The 22,477-nt window shown below is 67.1% G+C and overlaps 1 protein-coding gene across 2 annotated transcripts in view; it reads right to left on the bottom strand.

Annotated features, from left to right (window-relative positions):
• Positions 1-22,477, bottom strand: part of CORO7 (coronin 7) — a 98,799-nt gene that overhangs the window by 54,958 nt on the left and 21,364 nt on the right. For both annotated transcript variants that reach the window (XM_075899092.1, XM_075899093.1), the window contains 2 exons: positions 9,819-9,905; positions 5,854-5,936 (listed from right to left, as the gene is read on the bottom strand). In XM_075899092.1, coding sequence (XP_075755207.1) covers positions 5,854-5,936; positions 9,819-9,905 — 170 coding nt within the window. The remainder of the gene's footprint in view (positions 1-5,853; positions 5,937-9,818; positions 9,906-22,477) is intronic.

Raw genomic sequence — 22,477 nt, 5'->3', positions numbered from 1 at the left:
CTCCCCCCCCCCCGCCGTGCCAGCACAGCTCGGCTCTGACCGGAGCCCCCCCCACTGTCCCTGCCCTGGGCTCCCCCCCCCGCCGTGCCAGCACAGCTCGGCTCTGACCGGAGCCCCCCCCACTGTCCCTGCCCTGGGCTCCCCCCCCGCCGTGCCAGCACAGCTCGGCTCTGACCGGAGCCCCCCCCACTGTCCCTGCCCTGGGCTCCCCCCCCGCCGTGCCAGCACAGCTCGGCTCTGACCGGAGCCCCCCCACTGTCCCTGCCCTGGGCTCCCCCCCCCCCGCCGTGCCAGCACAGCTCGGCTCTGACCGGAGCCCCCCCCACTGTCCCTGCCCTGGGCTCCCCCCCCGCCGTGCCAGCACAGCTCGGCTCTGACCGGAGCCTCCCCCACTGTCCCTGCCCTGGGCTCCCCCCCGCCGTGCCAGCACAGCTCGGCTCTGACCGGAGCCCCCCCCACTGTCCCTGCCCTGGGCTCCCCCCCCCCGCCGTGCCAGCACACCTCGGCTCTGACCGGACCCCCCCCACTGTCCCTGCCCTGGGCTCCCCCCCGCTGTGCCAGCACAGCTCGGCTCTGACCGGAGCCCCCCCCACTGTCCCTGCCCTGGGCTCCCCCCCGCCGTGCCAGCACAGCTCGGCTCTGACCGGAGCCCCCCCCAGCTGTGTTGGTGCCCTGGGCCAGCCCAGCCCCGCCCCTGGGGCAGAGAGGCGGGCCGGGTCACGCGGGGGGCTGGCTGTGTGACATGGACGGGCCAGCACTAGGCTGAGACACCAAGTCCCCTGTGAGGGTCGGCCCAGCAGGCGGCAGCCGGTCCCTGAAGGCGCAGAGCCCCCTCGCTTCGGGGAGCACCGGCCCCCGGCGCGGAGGCCCCTCCGGTCCGGTCCCGGACAGCAGCTCGCCCGCCTGCTCCGCCCTGCGGGCCCAGACCCGGCTCCGGGCGCAGCGAGCCAGGGCCAGAGGCCTCCGGCCAGGGGCGGTCCAGGAGGGAAGCACGTCGGCAAGCACCCGGCCAAAGCCCTGCACTGCTCTGGCATTGCCACGGGACGGGGGCGGGGGAGGAATGGAATCCGGCCTGCCTCCTGCAGCCCCACTGCCCTGCCTGCTAGCCCCCCGTCCGGGTTCGGGGGGGCAGCTCACCCCTCTGTAATCAGCAGCTGCCGCCCCCCCCCCCTGCTTTTTATCACCTCTGCTTTGGACACAGCTGTGCCCTTCGCAGCCCGCCGCGCCGCGCAGCCTGCCAATCCCATCCCTCCAGCGCACACAGCCCCGCAGCCAAGCTGAGCCCGGCCTGCAGGCCGCGGCCAGGCACGTCTGGATCTCATTAGCAGCCGAATTCCAACGCCCTCGGCTGCCTGCCCTCGCAAGCCACGTGCGCGCCCGCCAGCGGGGCCGGGGGGGCCTCGCCCTTTGGACCCCGGGCTCGCTGAACGAAACAGCTCTCCAGCCCAGGGGCCGGCTCGAGGGCCACGAGGGGCCGGGAACCCAGCGGGGGTCGAGGGAGCCTCCCAACGGGGCGGGGTTAGCGGCACAGGCAGGTTTCGGGGGCCAGCCGTCCGGCACTGGCGGGCCCAGGAGCACTCGGGGATTTTAACCCATGCAATACTTGGCCGGAGCTGCAGCCAACCCACGCCGGAGCCCTGCCCTGGGCCGGGAGCTCTGCAGGGCGTTGCAGAGCAAGCGGGGCAGTCGCGTGCACAAGTGGCGGGGTCCTCGGGGGGACGTGATGCCCGGGGTGCCCCCGGGGAGAGGCCTGGCTAACAGCACCCTCCCCTCCCTGGCTGAGTTGGGAGGCTTCCGAGGGATTTCCTTCCCTCCCGCCTGCTGGAGCCACGGCCCCTCGGAGCCGGGTACAGGGAGCAGCCCAGCTGGCTCTGGCCACGACGGGGACCCTCACTCAACGGGCCAACGCCCGACCGGTCCCCCCGCTCTCAGTCACAGGAACCGTTGCTCCGCGCCAGGCGCTGCATCGCGCCGAGGGATCCGCCCGAGGGAGGGCCACGGGGTGCCGCACAGCTAGTGGGATCGCTCCAAGCGTCAGTGGGTGTTTGAGAGCTTACCGTCCCCGCAGCTCCAGGGACCCCCCCACAGCCTCGGGGGCCAGGCTGCCCTGGATGCTGGGCGCGTGGGCAGCGCCCTGGTGATTAGCAGAGCACCCACAGCTAGCTTGGTGTTGCTACTGGTGGTGCACATCTGCACGTCTTGGTGCATATACACTTTATATCGCACATGGATGGAAAAAATCTACACATGGATGGCAAAGATTGAGGGAACCTTCTTGGGCTGCCCTGACACAAAGCCTGGGGCCTCCCCCCAACACAAAACCGGGGGCCTCGCCCCCAAAACACAAAGTCTGGGGCCTCTGCCCCCCCCAACACAAAGCCTGGGGCCTGCCAATGAGACCCATGATGCCAAACCCACCCTGCTCATTTAAAGACTGGTGTTAACTCTGAACCCTAATGATGGTCTATAGCAGTATGTCACACAAGAAAGGGGAGAGACCATCTTTGGTCTGCTGTGAGGGGCACCTGGAGTTCCCGACTGCCCTGGTTTGTGCGAGGAGCCCCAGAGAGCACCCCGAATTGAGGGAAGGAACGATTTGCTGTGCAGCCTCCAGCGCTCCCCTCGGGCCCGGCCGGGAGCTCGGCCTGGAACAGGCACTAGGCGGCGGCTGGGACAAGAAGCAGGAGAGATGAATGGGAGAGAACGAGGCCACCTGGGACCAGCGCCCAGCCTGAGACTGGGACAGGACAGAGCCCCGCTCCCGAGACGACCCCGGCAAGCGCCTGAGCCCTGACCGTCCCTTCCCACAGCAGCCTGAGCCAGGCTGGAGCCAGCGCCCCAAACCGCGGCTCTGAGGCCCCCCACGGCCGCTCTGCCGCGCTCAGGAGACGCGGGGTGGGGGACTTGCCAGGGTTCAAACAAGCGCGATAGATTCCTGGAGGATCGGCCCATCCATGGTAATGAGCCGGGCTGGGCAGGAATGGGTCCCCGGCCTCGGTGTGTTGGGCGGTGAGTGACAGGGGAGGGATCCCGTGAGGATCCCCTGTTGTGTCCCCTCCCTCCGGGGCCCCCGTCTGGCCGCTCTTGTGCTCTGGCTGGGGTCTCATAAGAAGGGGGGGGAGGAGTGCTGGCACTGGGAGCAGGGCCAATCAGCAGCCCTCGCAGGGGCAGGGGCAGGGGCAGGGGCACGGGGGTCCCAGGAGAGCCGAGGACCCGTGGGACCCGGACCCAGCCCCTGCCCCCGCCCCTATCGGGCCCTGGCCTCCTGCAGGCCGGAGCACAGGGAGATGGCGCGGGACAGCGTGAGCCCAGATCCTGCCACGTCCCACCGGCGCAGAGCGCCCGAGCCGAGCCAAGCCCCAGGGAACCGGCCGGCCGGCTGCCATCCCTCCTGGGGGCAGGGCAAGAGCCCCAGCCCCGGCCCCCTGTCAAGGTGGGGTTCCCCCGCAGACGAATGTTCTTGCACTGCTGCTCCCCCAGGCCACACGCCCACCCCCGAGCGGGAGCTCAGGCCAGGCCCCAGGGAGCGTGGTCCCGCAGCTCCGAGGGGGAGCCCTGGCCAGGCCCCAGGGAGCGTGGTCCCGCAGCTCCGAGGGGGAGCCCTGGCCAGGCCCCAGGGAGCGTGGTCCCTCAGCCCCGAGGGGGAGCCCTGGCCAGGCCCCAGGGAGCGTGGTCCCTCAGCCCCGAGGGGGAGCCCTGGCCAGGCCCCAGGGAGCGTGGTCCCGCAGCTCCGAGGGGGAGCCCTGGCCAGGCCCCAGGGAGCGTGGTCCCTCAGCCCCGAGGGGGAGCCCTGGCCAGGCCCCAGGGAGCGTGGTCCCTCAGCCCCGAGGGGGAGCCCTGGCCAGGCCCCAGGGAGCGTGGTCCCGCAGCTCCGAGGGGGAGCCCTGGCCAGGCCCCAGGGAGCATGGTCCCGCAGCTCCGAGGGGGAGCCCTGGCCAGGCCCCAGGGAGCGTGGTCCCGCAGCTCCGAGGGGGAGCCCTGGCCAGGCCCCAGGGAGCGTGGTCCCGCAGCCCCGAGGGGGAGCGCCGGCCCGCCCCTTTCCGGGGGTGAGCCCCAGCCAGGGCGTCGGGGGGGAGGGGGTCGGCTGCAGTCCCAGGCAGCAGGCGCTCTGGGACACTCGCCGAGGGATCCCCCAGGCGCTGGGGAGGGGCGGCTGCGGGGCGCCTCCCGCCTGTGCGTGCTGCGGGGCTGCACCAACAGCTCCCACCTAAGTCGTGCAGGGGCAAGCCAGGCCCCTGGCTCCAGGGAAAGGGCACCAGACTGCAGCCCTGTCCATGGCTCCCGGGTCTGGGGAGACTGGCGGAGGCTTAGGACAATCACACACCCGTCCCCCAGAACTGCCACGCCCCTCTCCACAGTGCCACGCCCCTCCCTTGCACTGCCACGCCCTCTTCCATAGTGCCACGCCCTTCCCTTGCACTGCCACGCCCTCTTCCATAGTGCCACGCCCCTCCCTTGCACTGCCACGCCCTCTTACACAGCGCCACGCCCCTCCCTTGCACTGCCACGCCCTCTTCCACAGCGCCACGCCCGTCCCTTGCACTGCCACGCCCTCTTCCATAGCGCCACGCCCCTCCCTTGCACTGCCACGCCCTCTTCCATAGCACCACGCCCCTCCCTTGCACTGCCACGCCCTCTTCCACAGTGCCACGCCCCTCCCTTGCACTGCCACGCTCTCTTCCACGGTGCCACGCCCCTCCCTTGCACTGCCACGCTCTCTTCCACAGTGCCACGCCCCTCCCTTGCACTGCCACACCCTCTTCCATAGTGCCACGCCCCTCCCTTGCACTGCCATGCCCTCTTCCATAGCGTCACACCCCTCCCTTGCACTGCCACACCCTCTTCCCCAGTGCCACGCCCCTCCCTTGCACTACCACACACTCTTCCATAGTGCCACGCCCCTCCCTTGCACTGTCATGCCCTCTTCCAGTGCCACACCCTCCCTTGCACTGCCACGCCCTCTTCCATAGTGCCACGCCCCTCCCTTGCACTGCCACACCCTCTTCCACAGTGCCACGCCCTTCCCTTGCACTGTCACGCCCTCTTCCACGGTGCCACGCCCCTCCCTTGCACTGCCACGCTCTCTTCCACGGTGCCACGCCCCTCCCTTGCACTGCCACGCTCTCTTCCACAGTGCCACGCCCCTCCCTTGCACTGCCACACCCTCTTCCATAGTGCCACGCCCCTCCCTTGCACTGCCACGCCCTCTTCCATAGCGTCACACCCCTCCCTTGCACTGCCACACCCTCTTCCCCAGTGCCACGCCCCTCCCTTGCACTACCACACACTCTTCCATAGTGCCACGCCCCTCCCTTGCACTGTCATGCCCTCTTCCAGTGCCACACCCTCCCTTGCACTGCCACGCCCTCTTCCATAGTGCCACGCCCCTCCCTTGCACTGCCACACCCTCTTCCACAGTGCCACGCCCTTCCCTTGCACTGTCACGCCCTCTTCCACAGTGCCACGTCCCTCCCCTGCACTGCCACGCCCTCTTCCACATTGCCACGCCCCTCCCCCGGCACTGCCACGCCCTCTTCCACATTGCCACATCCTTCCCCCGGCACTGCCACGCTCTCTTCCACACTACCACAGCCCTCCCCTGGCATTGCCACGCCCCTCTTCCACATTGCCACGTCCCTCCCTCGGCACTGCCACGCCTTCTTCCACAGCAACACACTTCTCCCCCGGCACTGCCACGCCCTCTTCCGCATTGACACGCCGGTCCCCCAGCATTGCCACGCCCTCTTCCACACTGACGTGCCCCTCCCCTGGCACTGCCACGGCCTCTTCCACATTGGCCCTCCACCCCGGTAACTGTCAACAGCCGTCCCCTCGTCCCGCCCGCAATCCTACCCTGGAGAGGTGTCCAGCGCGACGGAGACGAGTGAGCTGCCGAACTGCCGCGTGTCCCACAGCTTCACCTCTCGCTCCCTCATCTGCAAGAGCAGAAAGACACAGGCTTGCGGGTTGCGTACACACACACGCACGCACACGCACACACACACACGCATGCACACGCACAGTCCAGGGGAACCGGCCTGCTCTCCACTCCAGCCATGGCTGTCCCAATAACCCGCAGCCAGCCCCGTGCCGGGGGCTTTGGTAGTTACCACCTGGGGGTGCGGCCTATGCCAGGGCAGGTGCCTGTCCAGCCTGGGATACACGGGGCTGGGACTTGTGCTACGGTCCAAGGATGCTGGGGGCCAGTGGGATCAGAGCAGACTTCCCCTGGTGGGGAGCGGCTGCAGGCTTCAGGGCCTAGCGCAGCCGGACGGGGCTTTCATGCCGCACCCCCAGCCCGGGGACACGAGCAGGCGCCTTGTCATGGGGAGACGCCAGGGACCCCCCCCACGCAGGGCTGAGACGCAGCCACGTCAGGACAAATGGGAACCCGTGCGACCCCAGTGCATCCTGGGAGGGGACCTCCTGGGCTCTGGCGGGGGGGGGGGGGCAGTCCAAGCGTGCAACCCTCTTTCCCCTCTGAAAGGGACAGGCCGCCCCCCAAGAAGGGGGGAGCCTGCTGAGGGGCCTGGCACCTGTGCTGCTTTCAGGGGAACGCGTCTCCTCAGCGGCCCCATCGCCCGCGGCACGTCCAGGCTCAGCTGGGCCTGGGGTCAGATCCCGGCCACCCTCGGTGTGGCTGAGGCTGGGCAGGGGTCAGAGGAGCCTAGAGGCGGCGGAGGCTGGTGCCAAGCCGTTCCCTGGCTGCTCCAGTGAGCCGTGGTGACCTGCTCCCCCTCCGGCCTGAGCGTGCTGCTGCCTTGCGTGCCATGGGCTGGGGCCGGCTCTCCCGCTGGCCCGGGGCTGGAGGAGTGGGCCTGCCGGGTCCGGATGCAGGGCTGGCCCCTGGCCCACGGCCCCGGGAGCAAGCACAGCGCTCGCTGACCTCCGGGGCGTTCACCTCTGCGTGGCCAGCTCCCCGCTCAGCACATCCTGCTCCAGGGCCACGCCAGACCTCCCCAAGCAGAGACGGCAGGCGGCAGCGAGGCTGGGTGGGCTGGCCTGCCTCAGCGCCCTACGGCTCGGGGGGAATCCCACCAGGGCCCCCGTCTCCCCCTTCGCCCCGTGGCAAGAGCTCCCTGCAGCTGGCCTGGCCGGTCCACTTGGCCGCTGCCGCCCCCAGGAACGTGGCCAGGGCAGGCGGGCACCGTGCTCTGCCAGTATCGGGGCTTCCTTCCCCTGCCGCCCCCAGGAACGTGGCCAGGGCAGGCGGGCACCGCGCTCTGCCAGTATCGGGGCTTCCTTCCGCTGCCACCCCCAGGAACGTGGCCAGGGCAGGCGGGCACCGCGCTCTGCCAGTATCGGGGCTTCCTTCCGCTGCTGCCCCCAGGAACGTGGCCAGGGCAGGCGGGCACCGCGCTCTGCCAGTATCGGGGCTTCCTTCCGCTGCCACCCCCAGGAACGTGGCCAGGGCAGGCGGGCACCGCGCTCTGCCAGTATCGGGGCTTCCTTCCGCTGCCGCCCCCAGGAACGTGGCCAGGGCAGGCAGGCACCGCGCTCTGCCAGTATCGGGGCTTCCTTCCCCTGCCGCCCCCAGGAACGTGGCCAGGGCAGGCGGGCACCGCGCTCTGCCAGTATCGGGGCTTCCTTCCCCTGCCGCCCCCAGGAACGTGGCCAAGGCAGGCGGGCACCGCGCTCTGCCAGTATCGGGGCTTCCTTCCGCTGCCACCCCCAGGAACGTGGCCAGGGCAGGCGGGCACCGCGCTCTGCCAGTATCGGGGCTTCCTTCCGCTGCCGCCCCCAGGAACGTGGCCAGGGCAGGCGGGCACCGCGCTCTGCCAGTATCGGGGCTTCCTTCCCCTGCCGCCCCCAGGAACGTGGCCAGGGCAGGCGGGCACCGCGCTCTGCCAGTATCGGGGCTTCCTTCCCCTGCCGCCCCCAGGAACGTGGCCAGGGCAGGCGGGCACCGCGCTCTGCCAGTATCGGGGCTTCCTTCCACTGCCGCCCCCAGGAACGTGGCCAGGGCAGGCGGGCACCGCGCTCTGCCAGTATCGGGGCTTCCTTCCCCTGCCGCCCCCAGGAACGTGGCCAGGGCAGGCGGGCACCGCGCTCTGCCAGTATCGGGGCTTCCTTCCCCTGCCGCCCCCAGGAACGTGGCCAGGGCAGGCGGGCACCGCGCTCTGCCAGTATCGGGGCTTCCTTCCACTGCCATCCCCAGGAACGTGGCCAGGGCAGGCGGGCACCGCGCTCTGCCAGTATCGGGGCTTCCTTCCGCTGCCACCCCCAGGAACGTGGCCAGGGCAGGCGGGCACCGCGCTCTGCCAGTATCGGGGCTTCCTTCCGCTGCCGCCCCCAGGAATGTGGCCAGGGCAGGCGGGCACCGCGCTCTGCCAGTATCGGGGCTTCCTTCCGCTGCCACCCCCAGGAACGTGGCCAGGGCAGGCGGGCACCGCGCTCTGCCAGTATCGGGGCTTCCTTCCGCTGCCGCCCCCAGGAACGTGGCCAGGGCAGGCAGGCACCGCGCTCTGCCAGTATCGGGGCTTCCTTCCGCTGCCACCCCCAGGAACGTGGCCAAGGCAGGCGGGCACCGCGCTCTGCCAGTATCGGGGCTTCCTTCCGCTGCCACCCCCAGGAACGTGGCCAGGGCAGGCGGGCACCGCGCTCTGCCAGTATCGGGGCTTCCTTCCGCTGCCGCCCCCAGGAACGTGGCCAGGGCAGGCGGGCACCGCGCTCTGCCAGTATCGGGGCTTCCTTCCCCTGCCGCCCCCAGGAACGTGGCCAGGGCAGGCGGGCACCGCGCTCTGCCAGTATCGGGGCTTCCTTCCCCTGCCGCCCCCAGGAACGTGGCCAGGGCAGGCGGGCACCGCGCTCTGCCAGTATCGGGGCTTCCTTCCACTGCCATCCCCAGGAACGTGGCCAGGGCAGGCGGGCACCGCGCTCTGCCAGTATCGGGGCTTCCTTCCGCTGCCACCCCCAGGAACGTGGCCAGGGCAGGCGGGCACCGCGCTCTGCCAGTATCGGGGCTTCCTTCCGCTGCTGCCCCCAGGAATGTGGCCAGGGCAGGCGGGCACCGCGCTCTGCCAGTATCGGGGCTTCCTTCCGCTGCCACCCCCAGGAACGTGGCCAGGGCAGGCGGGCACCGCGCTCTGCCAGTATCGGGGCTTCCTTCCGCTGCCGCCCCCAGGAACGTGGCCAGGGCAGGCAGGCACCGCGCTCTGCCAGTATCGGGGCTTCCTTCCCCTGCTGCCCCCAGGAACGTGGCCAGGGCAGGCGGGCACCGCGCTCTGCCAGTATCGGGGCTTCCTTCCCCTGCCGCCCCCAGGAACGTGGCCAAGGCAGGCGGGCACCGCGCTCTGCCAGTATCGGGGCTTCCTTCCGCTGCCACCCCCAGGAACGTGGCCAGGGCAGGCGGGCACCGCGCTCTGCCAGTATCGGGGCTTCCTTCCGCTGCCGCCCCCAGGAACGTGGCCAGGGCAGGCGGGCACCGCGCTCTGCCAGTATCGGGGCTTCCTTCCCCTGCCGCCCCCAGGAACGTGGCCAGGGCAGGCGGGCACCGCGCTCTGCCAGTATCGGGGCTTCCTTCCCCTGCCGCCCCCAGGAACGTGGCCAGGGCAGGCGGGCACCGCGCTCTGCCAGTATCGGGGCTTCCTTCCACTGCCACCCCCAGGAACGTGGCCAGGGCAGGCGGGCACCGCGCTCTGCCAGTATCGGGGCTTCCTTCCCCTGCCGCCCCCAGGAACGTGGCCAGGGCAGGCGGGCACCGCGCTCTGCCAGTATCGGGGCTTCCTTCCGCTGCCGCCCGCGTGGGGCAGATCCAGCCGCCCCCGGGCAGGGCCGCACAGCGAGCGGCGGGAGCGGGAGGGGAGCAGGAGCCGTACCTGGCTGAATCCCACGGACAGGACGTAATCGCTGGCGTTCAGCCAGAGCAGCCTGGAATCCTTGTTGTTTTCGTGACCCTGGGTGCTCTGAAAAAAACCCACAGAGACCCCCTCAGTTACTCTTCCGGTAGCGTAGGGCGTGCGCAGCCTGGCTCTGCTGCTCTGTGCCGGGACCCAAAGGGGCACCCCTTGGCCTCAGTTTACCCAGGGGTTCGATCCGCCAGCCCTGCAGAATCGGGCTGGGAGCGGGTTCCTCCTGTCTCGCAGAGGCTCTCCGGGGACTGCCGGGGGGCACGGGCGTGGCTGCGCCAGAAGCCCAGGCCTAGCTCCCACCCCGAGGCCACGGCAGCGCCAGCGGCTCTGGGCCAGTTCCCTGTCGCTTTCCCGAGCGGAAAGCCGCCGACCCGCGGGCGCACTAGCGCCAGGGACAGGAGCACGGGGCTCAGGGGGCCCCCCCTCTGGCTGTGGCGTAAGGGAGGGGGCACTGGCCACATCTGCCCGGGCACCCCCAGCCGGAGCAAGGCCAGCCTGGGCAGTGCGGCTCATTCCGCTCAGGACTCTGCAGCGGGGCTCTTAGTCCAAGCCCAGTGCCAAGGCCTTTGCCACTCCCGTAGCCCCTGGCACCCCTGGCACCGCCAGAAGCTACCAAACCGCTATTCACCCCCTATCGCCCTGCGAGTGGCGGGGGAGGGGTGTGAGCACGGGCCAAGGAGAGGAAAGTCAGTCCCAGGCCTGATTTGCTGTGGCTTTGAGAGGCCCGCCTCCCGTGCCTCAGTTTCCCCGTGCCTCCGTTTCCACTCCCTAGCTCCCAGGAGCAGGGGAGGCGGTTTGCTAAGCGTTTGCACAAGGAAAAGTGACCGTGAAAAGCCCGGCGTGAAACGGCTCCTCCTCCCAGCTCACTTGTGCACACCCCATCCACCTGCCCGGCAGCACAGCATCCCGGGTCCAGCCTGGCTCAGGGGCTGGGGAGCTGGAGTCTGCAGGGCTCTCTGCTGCCTCCCAACTGGCAGCAAGCGTGCAGCCCAGGGGTACTGGCTGGCTCCGCTTGCCCGGCCGACTCCCTGGGGACACCAGGCCGGGAGGGTGGCCCCTCCAAGCCTGGGCTGCGGGGACCACTCGCGCTTATCTCCAGCAGAGCCCCCGGGGTCCAGAGGCGACGAGACCCGGACCCGCCCCGCCCCGCCGGTTCCACACGGCCCCCTGCCAGGGGCGTCGCTCTCACTACCAGCCCTGGCTGGCTGCCCCTCGCAGACAGAGCCCGCCGGCACTCGGCTGGTGCCCAGCCCCCGTCCGCACCAGACGCTGGTTTCCTACAAGCGCGTTGGGCACGTTCCAGGTTTCAAACCACTAATGGTTTAAGCACGTCAGGGAAAAGCGAACGGCGCTGCCAGGATGGAGCTGGGAATGCGCCCACAGGCAGCGCCAGCCCCCGGGTGAGCCCCTCCTCGCTGCCAGCGCTCGCCTACCAGCCACGTAGGTCCGTGCCCTCATACCCCGCGAGCAGAGAGCGGACCCCGCCGCTCCCCCGGCCCGGGGCTGTGCGGGAAGGGGGCTCGGCGTTCTGCCCCCCAACCACCTCCCGGCTCCCCCGGCCCGGGGCTGTGCGGGAAGGGGGCTCGGCGTTCTGCCCCCCAATCACCTTCCGGCTCCCCCGGCCCGGGGCTGTGCGGGAAGGGGGCTCAGCGTTCTGCCCCCCAACCACCTCCCGGCTCGGCTGGCCAGGGGCTGTGTGGGAAGGGGGCTCAGCGTTCTGCCCCCCAACCACCTCCCGGCTCGGCTGGCCAGGGGCTGTGTGGGAAGGGGGCTCGGCCTTCTGCCCCCCAACCACCTCCCGGCTCGGCTGGCCAGGGCCTGTGCTGTGGGGCCCAGTCACTCAGACCCGAGGTGGGGCAGGGCTGGAGCCCAGGGGCATCACGCTGTGTCCTGGGCTGGCCCTTCCTGGCCAGGGGTGGGGCGGCTCCGTGCGGCTGCTGCTCCTCTCTCACCTGGAGCCACGGCCCCGCAGGACCCTCGCCTGGAGGCTCCACCCCCACAGCTCCCATTGGCCAGGAATCACGGGCAATGGGAGCTGCAGAGGCAGCATGGGCCACGCACAACCACCTGTTCCCACCCTGCCCCTCAAACAGGAGCTGTCCCTGGGAAGTGCCCCACCCCCCAGCGGCCCCCTCCCCGCCCGCTCTCTCGTGAGCCCCAGGGGCCAGTCCAGCGGGAGCCAGGTGAAGGCTCCAGTCTGGATCCTGCTGCACAGGGAATGTCACGGGCCCCGGCCGGGCGGTGGGGGAAGGGCCAGGCGTTCCTAGAGGCCAGCTCTCTGCCGGCTGCAATGCAAAGGGGCCACCCGCCAGCCCTGGCTGGCTACCCGGGGGAAAGGGGCGAGGGAGGCTACGCTCACTCCAGCAGAGAGATTTTTGGGAGGAGAGAGGCGGCAGGTGACCCTGGTGTCACTAAAGCAGGAGGGGGCCTGTCTCTCCTAGGGGCATCCACATCCGAGGCCTAAGGAGCAACAGGGAGAGCCCAGGGGTGCGGCTGGCCCTTTGGGAGGCCTCCCCCCCCCTCCAGCCACAGCCCCTCCGCGTGGGGCGCAGGCGGATCAGTGAGGCCCTGCAGGGACGTTGTTTCATTAGAAAAGAGCAACACGGCCGGCCCAGGCTGAAGGGGGAGGGGGCTCTGCTTAACGGGAGCACGACCATGCACTGCTTTTTAAGCAGCAATGATTGGGGGGGGTGGTCCCCACAGGGGGAGGAAACCCGGCACCAGAGATTTCCCTTCCCCCACCCCAGCGATTAACTAGTTCTCCGCGGGCCGGCCCGTTCAGTTCTCCACAGAGCGGGTTTAAGGCCCCAGTTGGAAACCAACGGCAGCGAGGTGGGGGTGGAAATCTGACGGGACCCTGAAACGTTCCTACTCCAAGCACCCGCCCGGCCGATCCACGCCGCGCCCCTGGGAACGGCAGCACCGCTGCGCCGAGCCCGCCACAGCCCAACTCCCGCGCACGGCGCCTTGGGTGTGGCGAGGCCGGTACCCCTCCTTCCACGCAAGGAGCGACAAGCACCCGGAAATCACCCAAACTGCAAACGCTGATGTTTATCGGGTTCCAGGACACTGGGGGGGAGGGGGGGAGAGGTAGCGCCCAGTCACCTTGCCAACGAAAACGGAGGAAGCTGGCCACCGCGAGCTTAGCTCCTCTTCTGTTAGTGAGAGTCGCACACACGGGGAAGGAATTGGTGTCATTTTGCATTCTTGGGAGATCTAGGTTATACTGCTCCAGGGGCTTGGCTCCAGCAGGCTAGATTTGAGACCGAGAAACGTGCAGCACGATACGGTTCCTAGGAGGCCAAGGCTTGTAACGTTTGCCACGGTCGTAATCTCACGCTCTTAAACACGTCTCTGTTCACACGTCAGTTTACATTAAACACATTCCTCACACTGGCTTGTTTGGTTTGAGAAGTCAGACCCGGTGGTGGGTGCTCCAAGTTCTGAGTAGCGCACCGGACGGCCTCCCCCCAATGCTCCCCCTCATGTCCGTTCCTGGGAGAACACTGCGTGGACCCCGCACCCGGGATTAGAACAATGTGCCGGTTGGGGCAGGCAGGGACCGTGACCGGCACTGGTGTAAGACAAAAGAGACGGCCAGTGTTCCAGCCGGGCCCCTTCTCCCCCCAAAGGTGTCTCGGCGCGCTCAGAGCCATGTGTAACAAGGGTAAGTGCCCAGCCTGTGACCCCCACAAGACACCCCTGCCCCCGGCTCTGCTTGAACCACAGCTGGGCAGAAGAGGGACTTACAAAAAGCAACAGAAAGGCAGGGGAAGGCCCCCCACACCCAGCAGAACTGCCCAGGCCGATACCACTGCAGAGGCCTGCCCTGGCCAGGCTACGTTTCAGCCTCCAGCTGGCCTCCGCCTCTGGCAGGCCCTGTGGACCTCTCCCAGCCACATCAGCACTGCTGCTGGGTTTCATTTTAGTCTCTTGCCCCTGGGTTTGGCCAGAGCAGTCTAATGCCCCTGCTGGGACTGCCGGACGCTTTACCTGGCCTTAGGGTTGCCAGATACTTTCACAAAAAATACCGAACAGGGCAGGAAAAAAATTGGTTGAGCACAAAGAAGAAGAAGAAGAAAAAAAAAAGAGTCGCTGCACCTTTAAATCCCCATGGTCCATGCTCCCCCCCACCCCCGCGAGACACGGCAGGGGAAGAATGCCCCAAGTGGCCTTCCATCCAAGAAAAACAGAAGATACATGTCTGGTATTTTCTGCTTTTTAAAAAAACTGGGCAGAGGCTGCAAATACTGGACTCTCCAGGCCAAAACCAGACACCTGACAACCCCACCTGGCCTATGGGGGCAAAGCGGGGCTAGTGCTGCTACACGGAGCCCAGAGCAGAGGCCGTTAACACCTGGCAGCAGCGAGCCCACACAGACAAGGCGCGCGGGGAGCAGCCGGAACGATGATTTCAATGGAACGGCTCTTCCGGAGCAGAGAATTGCTTCAAACCGGAGCCACGGCTGGAGGGCACCAGGATGAAGTTCAATAAGGACAAATGCAAAGTGCGCCACTTAGGGACGAACAATCCATTTCACACACAGAATGGGAAGCGACGGTCTAGGAAGGAGCACGGCAGAAAGGGAAATCGGGGTCATAATGGACCACAAGCGACATGAGTCAGCAGCGTGACGCTGTTGCAAAGAAAGCAAACACCATTCCGGGAGGCATTGACAGGAGTGTCGTGGGCAAGACCCGAGGAGTCCCGCTCCCGCTCTGCTCTGCGCTGGTTAGGCCTCGGCCAGAGTACCGTGTCCAGTTCTGGGCACCGCATTGCAGGAAAGATGGAGAAACTGGCGAGGGTCCGGAGAAGAGCAACACGGACGATGCAAGACCCAGAGAACATGAGCTATGAGGGAAGACTGAAAGAACCGGGCTTGTTTAGTCTGGAAAAGAGAAGACAGAGGGGACATGACAGCAGCTTTCAAGTAAAGGGTGTGACAAGGAAAAACGCCCTGTCGGTGGCTAAACACGGGACTAAATTGCCTGGGCGGCTGTATGGGGAGTCTCCATTTAAGAGCAGACAGACACCTGCCAGGGATGGTCTAGGGTGCGAGGTCCTGCCGTGGGGGCAGGGGCAGGGCTTGATGCCTCTCGAGGTCCCTCCCGGCTCTAGCCATCTATTCTAGGATTCGGCTGGCTCCGGGGTCCAGGGGCTGCCCCGTGCGCCTGGCGAGAGGCCTGCAGAAGGGGGCAGGCGAGTTTGCCCGCCTGCCTCCCAGGCATTCCAAGAACGCCAGCCTGGAGCTGGCTCCCAGCAAGGCCGGGATCCCGGGACCCAGCCGCCCACGCAGGCTGTGGCAAGGGCCCCTGGTCTCCCCTTTGGTGCCACCCTTTGGCCGGCCGGAGGGCTCCTGCGGGAGGCTACGCGGTGTCACCCATGCGGGGGCCTGGAGTGCATGGTAGTGCCCCTGCAGCAGGGATCCTGCTGGATTCTCTCTGCCCACCTCCAGCGGAGGAGGGGAGACCGGGTCCTGGGGACAGCAAACCGCCTGCCCCCCCCCAGCCACCAGCATGAGCAGTCAGGGCAGGACAATGCATCTGCCCCGCCGGGTTCTTCAGGCTCAGCCACACTCGTCCCCTCCCCTTTGGGGAGGCAGGCAGGGCCCGTAACACACGGGGAGCCGGAGGCTGCTCCAGCCCCATGGGAGCCATTCCTGGGGCGCTGGAGAGCCCCCTGGGGCAGGCTCAGGGGCCCAGCGGCCCAGGAGGGCGCTGGAACCGGGCACAGAAGCCGCGTGTCAGTTGCAGCTGTCGGCATCCCGGTTCAGCAGGTCAGCGCCCTGGTAACAGCTGGCGAGGGGAGCCGGCGCCTGCTGCTGCCGGGAGAGCCGGGAACAAAAGGGAAGTCGCCAGCCCCCCAGCACAGCAATGGCTGGGGGACCGACTTCCCCAAGGGAGGGGGGCCGGGACCCCTGGCTGCTGGGAGCAGGGCTGGTGAGTCCCGGCCGGAGGCCAGGCAGCGGTAGCTAGGCTGCAGCCCGGGTGCTGCGGGGGCTACTGACCCTTGTGGGGGGCCGAGGGCGGCAGCCGGCGCTCTGGGAAAGAGGCAAGTGTCAAAGCCGCTCCACCGCTTGCAGAAGGGAGAATCCCACACCTCCTCGCCCGCCCCCTCTCCGTCAGCCGCCCCCCCCCCCCCGAGAGGCTTTCTTCCCGGTCACGGGACGTGGCAAGCTCCAAAGCCGGCAGCCACAGAGCCAAGCCAAAAATCCCTCCCCCTCGCTCATTTCCCCTGCCTGAGCCTGCTCCACCAGGGCTGGAGGGAGGGGGGGGCAGCCACAGCCAGCTTTAGGGAGGGCAGCATGGAGCTGGGAGCAACCCCCCCCCACCGCAGAGCGCTGAGGCTCAGAGTCTCCCGCTCCTAGGGGATGGCTGGGGCTGCCTCCGATCACCTGAGCCACTGCGGCTCCCAGAGAGCTGCAGCCGAAGAGAGCGGAGCCGAGAGCTGCAGGGAGCCACCCCTGCCCCAGGAGCAGCACGACTCTGCACCCGCCAGCTGGGACCAGGACGTGCTGGGCTTTGGGCCTGCCCGGCCTCTCTGGGCTTTGCACGGGCACAGTGCCCGCGGGTCCCTGCGGAGCCGGCCGGGCGGGAGGCGCGCCCCCCTGGCTGACTCATGCAGCTCGCCAGTGAGAGGCCGGGGCTGCCGGCTAAACGCTCCGGCCTGTGCCAGGCACAAGCCCCAGCGACCCGACTGAAGGCCCCGTCCTTCCGGAAAGAGGAGGGTGCAGCTGCGTCTCGCTGTCGCGCCAGGTCAGGAAAAGGAGCCAAGGCCCTGCCGCGGAGCTGTGGCAGGGCCGCAGGAAGGGCAGGGCTGGACGTGGGACTCCGCTGGGTGGTGAGGAACCGAGAACAGGGCCACAAGTGGCCCAGCTCTGCAGCCCAGCAAGTCCCGCCAGCTGGGAGCTGCCTGCTTACGTGCCCATCTCCACATGTCACCACCATGCCGCTGTCACGCCACGGCACAGGATCCCGCCTGCCCATCCCTCTCCAGCAGCTCAGCTTCAACAAGCCCTTATTTCCTCTGCTTCCTGGGGGGCGGGGAAGGACACAAGAACGGCCGCACCAGCCAGCCCAGTGTCCGGTCTCCCGACCATGGCCAATGCCAGAGGGAGCGAATGGAACAGGGGACCATCAAGTGATCTCTCCTGGCACCCATTCCCAGCCTCGGCCAAACAGAGCCAGGGCCACTGTTCCTGCCCATCCTGGCTAGTAGCCATTGATGGACCTCACCTCCAGAATTGATCTAGCTCTTTAACCCTGTTACAGTCTGGGCTTCACAACATCCTTTGGCAAGGAGTTCCACAGGTTGGCTATGTGAAAAAAAAAAAAAAACCAACTTCCTTTCTTTTTAAACCTGCTACCTATTAATTTAATTTGGTGACTCCCACTTCTCATGCTATGGGAAAGAGTAAATAACCCATCCTTATTCACAGTTTCCAGACCAGTCGTGATTTTATACACCTCTCGCCGAGCCCCCTTCAGAGACATCTCCTTTTCAAGCTGAAAAGTCCCAGTCTGATGAATCTCTCCTCACACGGCAGCCGTTCCAAACCCCTAATCATTTTTATATCCCTTTCTGAACCTTTTCCAATGCCAAGATGGATACTTTTGGGACGAGGCGCCCACATCTGCACACAACGTTCAAGCTGTGGGCGTCCCATGGATTTCTGCAGAGGCTCCGTCTTATTCTCTAGCCCTTAATGAGTCCCAGCATTCTGGTTGCTTTTCTGACAGCGGCTGCACATGGAGCAGATGTTTGCAGAGAACTGTCCACACAGACTCCCAGATCTCTCTCGAGGGGTCGCCAGCGTTTATACCTCTAGCTGGGATTACGGGTTTCCAATAGGCATTACTTTGCATTTATCAACGCTGAATTAGAGCTGCCATTGTGCTGCCCAGTCATCTCGTCGCTGAGAGAGCCCTTCTGAACACGTTGAACAGGCTTGGCCCCAGTGCGGACCCAGGCTCCCTGGTCAGAGCCCCCCAGGAGCACCAGAGCTGGGCCGAGGGGGTGATGGAGACGAACAGAGCCTGCCTGGAGCACGGGATCCACTGCAAAGCACCTTCTGCATCGGCCACCTGTCCCTGCGGCTTCCCGCCGGCAAGAGCCCTGGAGCCGCCAACAGCCCCTCTGCCCAGTCTTGTCCGGCCCCCGGCAAAGGCACGTGGGGGCTGCCGGGGGAAGAGCTTGCCAGCCTCTCCTCGTGGGGCCGTACAGCCTGCAAAGGTTTCGTTCTTCTTCAGGCTTCCGCACCAACCCCCGCAAGCCGGAACGGCCGAGAACAGCTCTCCAACCGCGACCGGAAAGGGCCAAACGCGCAGCCCGAGAGTGCAGACAGCCTGCAAGGAGAGCTCGGAGGCACCCGCCGGCCCATCGCTTTCAACAGGATGGGAATGGGGATCAGAGAATCCCGGGGTGGGCAGAGACCTCGGGAGCCCTCAAGTCCAGGCCCCTGTCCGAGGCAGGACCAACCCCGACTCAATCAGCCCAGCCAGGGCTTGGTCAAGCCGGGACTTAAACACCCCCAGGGATGGAGATTCCATCCCTCCCTAGGGAGCCCAGCCCAGCGCTTCCCACCCGCCTAGGGAAATCGTTTTTCCTCATGTCCAACCTAGACCTCCCCCACTGCAACTTGAGCCCTTTGCTCCTGGGTCTGCATCTGTCCCCACTGAGAACAGCCTCCCGCCAGCCTCGTCGGAAACCCACCCCCTGCCGAGGAGTTGCAGGCTGCTGTCAAATCCCCCCTCGCTCTTCTCTCCTGCAGACTGAACGAGCCCAACTCCCTCAGCCCCCCCTTGTACGTCATGTGCTCCAGCCCCCAAATCATTTTGGTTGCCTCTCCTGGACTCTCTCCAATGCACCCGCATCCCCTTTGTAACGGGAGGCCCAGAACTGGACGCAATGCTCCAGCTGTGGCCCCCCAGTGCCGAAGAAAGGGGAACAGTCCCGGCCCTAGATCTGCTGCCCATGCGCCTCCTAATGCCCCCCACATGCCATTAGCCTGTTGACTCCTCTGCAGCTTCTCAGCCACTGCAGTCTGTGACGTAGGGGGGCTGTCTGCTCTGTGACCCGGTGTCCCCACCTGGCTGGGCTGTGCCATTCCCACGGATTCACCCCACAGGTGGATTGGCCCAGACACCTAGTCCCCCGCTGAGCAGTTAACAAGGCTCTTCCCAGGGGAGAGACAAAGGAAGGGAGGCGGAGAGGGACAGGGCCTGGGAGCTGGGGGCGCATGAAGGGAGCAGACAGACCAGTACGGGGGGAGCGGGGGTGGTGTCAGGGGCTTGTGAACCCCTTCCCCCCCCCCCCAGAGGACTAAGGCTCTGCCCTGGCTTTGTCCACCTATTTACCCTGCTGACACCATTATTGGACCTAACCATGCCCGTCACAAGATCACGAACACACATTCCTGTTCATCCAGAAATAGAATTTATGCCAAGTGTCCGTCTGTAGGTACATTGGACAAACGGCTCCGACACTGCGCCAAAGAATCAACGCCCACAAAACAGACACCAGGCTCTCAGAGAAACCGGTTGCTTGTCATTTTAACCAGACCGACCATTCCCTCAATGACCTTCAAACATGCCTATTGCTTCAGAGAGACTTTAACCCCGGACTTCAGAGGGAAACCTCAGAACCGTCATTCGGGCTTAAATTTGACACGTTCTGTCTGGGTCTTCACAAAGATGCTAATTATCTCACCCATTACAAAGCTAGCTTCCCCAATTATCACCCCTAACGTCACTACCTCGCAGACACTAACCTTCCCCCCTCACTCCTCCTCTCTTCTTAAATCTGATTCGGCAGTTGTGTGTGTGTTCACTTTTTTTTGGATTGTATCCTTTGGTATATATGGCCATGCCAATTGTCTGCCACTATTTGATCTGAGGAAGTGGGTCTGGCCCACGAAAGCTCATCACCTATTAAACCACCTTGTTAGTCCTGTCTTTTGTTTCAGCTGGACCACACTAACACGGCTACTTCTCTATCACTGGCTCCTGTGCCAGCATTGGGCCTGCGCTGTATCTCAGAGAAGCAATAAACCTATTCGACTGGCTGGCAGAGTCACATCCAGCTGCTCCAGGGGTGCAGGGTCGGGAAGTCCCCACTGTGCCATATCACAGTCCCTGGACCCTTTTCTGCACTAGGGCCCTACCAAATTCATGGCCCTGAAAAATGCATCCCAGACCACGAGGTCTGCTCCCGTCCTGCCCCCCATGAAGCCTGGCCTGGGCTTTCTACCCTATACATTTGTTGGGGGAAACCAGCGTTTCTCAAATTGGGGGACCTGACCCAGAAGGGGCTTGGGGGGGGTCACCAGGATGTTTTCGGAAGGCCCCAGACGGACGCTCGCTTCTGCGCCGTGTGCGGCCATTGGCTGCGTGCCCCGCTCTGAGGCAGCAGCCCCCCCGCCCCCAACTCCCGTATGGCTCAGGACCCTGCAGTCGCAGACACTGGGACACGGCCTGTCGCTGAAATCACCCTGTTAAAAATCCTGCACCTGGGAAATTGACCGCAGGAGGCCGAGACTGAGGCAGGGCCCTAGCGCTCGCAGGAGGGGGGCGCTGCTCCAGGAAGGAGAGCAGGACGGAGGAGCTCCTGCTCCGGCCTCCCCGGGGGCCCTGGGGCCAGGCTGTGCAGGCGGGGCCAGGGCCGGGACAGAAGGAAAGGGAAGCTCTGCCAAGAGCTCTCCGACTGCAAACACGCTCTGCCCAGCCCAGGGAAAGGCCACCTGCCAGCTAAAGGGAACGGGGGGTGGGGGGAGGCATAACACCAGCCAGGCCAGGCCAGGCCAAGAGGGGCCGGAGCTGGAGTCAACGCTGGGCTGGGAAAGGTGAGGGGCCTACCAGGCAGCCGGCGTCCCTTGGGGCTCCCCGTGGACGGCGCTGCAGGAACCCTGCAAGCCCCCTGCGCAGCGCGGACACTGGCGCTCCGGGGGCAGGCGAGGGTCAGCACTGCCGGGAGCGGGCGCAGGGCTCACAGCGTGCAGCCCCTCGTCCGCCCACCCCACGCGCCCCGCCCGCAGCCCCTCGTCCGCCCGCCCCACGCGCCCCGCCCGCAGCCCCTCGCCCGCCCCCCCCACGCGCCCCGCCCGCAGCCCCTCGTCCGCCCGCCCCACGCGCCCCGCCCGCAGCCCCTCCTCCGCGCGCCCCGCCCGCAGCCCCTCCTCCACCCGCCCCACGCGCCCCACCCGCAGCCCCTCCTCCGCCCGCCCCACGCGCCCCGCCCGCAGCCCCTCGTCCGCCCACCCCACGCGCCCCGCCCACAGCCCCTCCTCCGCCCACCCCACGCGCCCCGCCCGCAGCCCCTCCTCCGCCCGCCCCACGCGCCCCGCCCGCAGCCCCTCCTCCGCCCACCCCACGCGCCACGCCCGCAGCCCCTCCTCCGCCCACCCCACGCGCCACGCCCGCAGCCCCTCCTCTGCCCACCCCACGTGCCATGCCCACAGCCCCTCCTCTGCCCACGGCCTCCGTGGGGGGGAGTGCAGCGCCAGCAGGAGCACCAAGCTGCGGTGCAGAGGCAGGTGCCATCCCATTAGCCAGCCCCTCGGCACAGACGCCGCCCCCTTCACCCCAGAGCAGAGCAACCTGGGGAGGCGTCCACCCCATCCCCGCTCTGAGGAGGGACCCCCCCCTTGTCTGGTTGCCATAGACACCAGCCCCGGAGGACCTGCCGCGTGCCCAGCACGGCGGTGCCAGGCCGTCCCCGTGCGCAGTGGGGTCCAGTCCACCCCACCAGGCCAGGGGGCAGAGCACTTGTCCTGCCACGACTCTGCCGGCCGGCACATGGCCACCTGCCCCGCCGCCAGGCTGCCCCATGGCCCTGCCTCCCACCGAGAGGCGGCTCGTGTCCCCGTGAAGGGGGAAGCTGCTGTTCTCCAAGCCAGCGCTCCACGGATACGGCCCCAGGGACCAGGCCGGGGCCCAGTGGCACACGCCAGCCACAGGGTACGCCAAGGCACCCGCGCCACGTCCGCTCTGCCGTACCCAGCCGCATTCCTGCGCCGGCCGGACGAGGGGGAAGAGAAGAGGAAACAGTCGTGTGCAGTTACGCTGGGGACCAGAAGCCTGAGAGCCTGAAGCATGTGGAGCTATAAATAGCCCAGCACTAGGCCAACTTTTCCAGCGCTTCCCACGGCCTCCTTGGGAACGTGAGACGGGGGACTGTCCGCCGAGCCGGCCGGAAGCTTGGCTACCGAGGGTGGGAGTCAGGTACCCCCGGGGTGACCTCCGCGTGGGATACCACCACGGCCGGGAGGTGGGAGGAGAGAATATTAAGCCTCTCTGCACCTCAGCGGCTTTTCTCGCCTTCCCAAAGCGGAGGCGGACGGCTGAGCTAACGTCCCGGTCCAGCCGGGGCTCTCGTGCAGCCGGGATTTCTGAGCGGAGCCAGAGGGTCCCAGGATGATCTCCCGCGCCGGGGACTGAATTCCCACCAGGGCTGCGGCTCGTCTTGCCACACGGGCTGTGGGGGCAGCTGCCCCTCCCAGCGCCAGGACAGGCGCGCCCTGGGTTCTGCTGCTTAGCACCGAGGACTGGCGGCAGCATCCGCGGCAGAAGAGGAGCCACGGCCAAAGGAGCCCCACTTAGCTTGAGAGCAGGGAAGGAAACTGCCCAGG

The sequence above is a fragment of the Pelodiscus sinensis genome, chromosome 16, assembly GCF_049634645.1.
Source record: "Pelodiscus sinensis isolate JC-2024 chromosome 16, ASM4963464v1, whole genome shotgun sequence".
NCBI classification, from domain to species: Eukaryota; Metazoa; Chordata; order Testudines; family Trionychidae; genus Pelodiscus; species Pelodiscus sinensis.
This window is presented reverse-complemented; position numbering and strand designations above follow the sequence as displayed.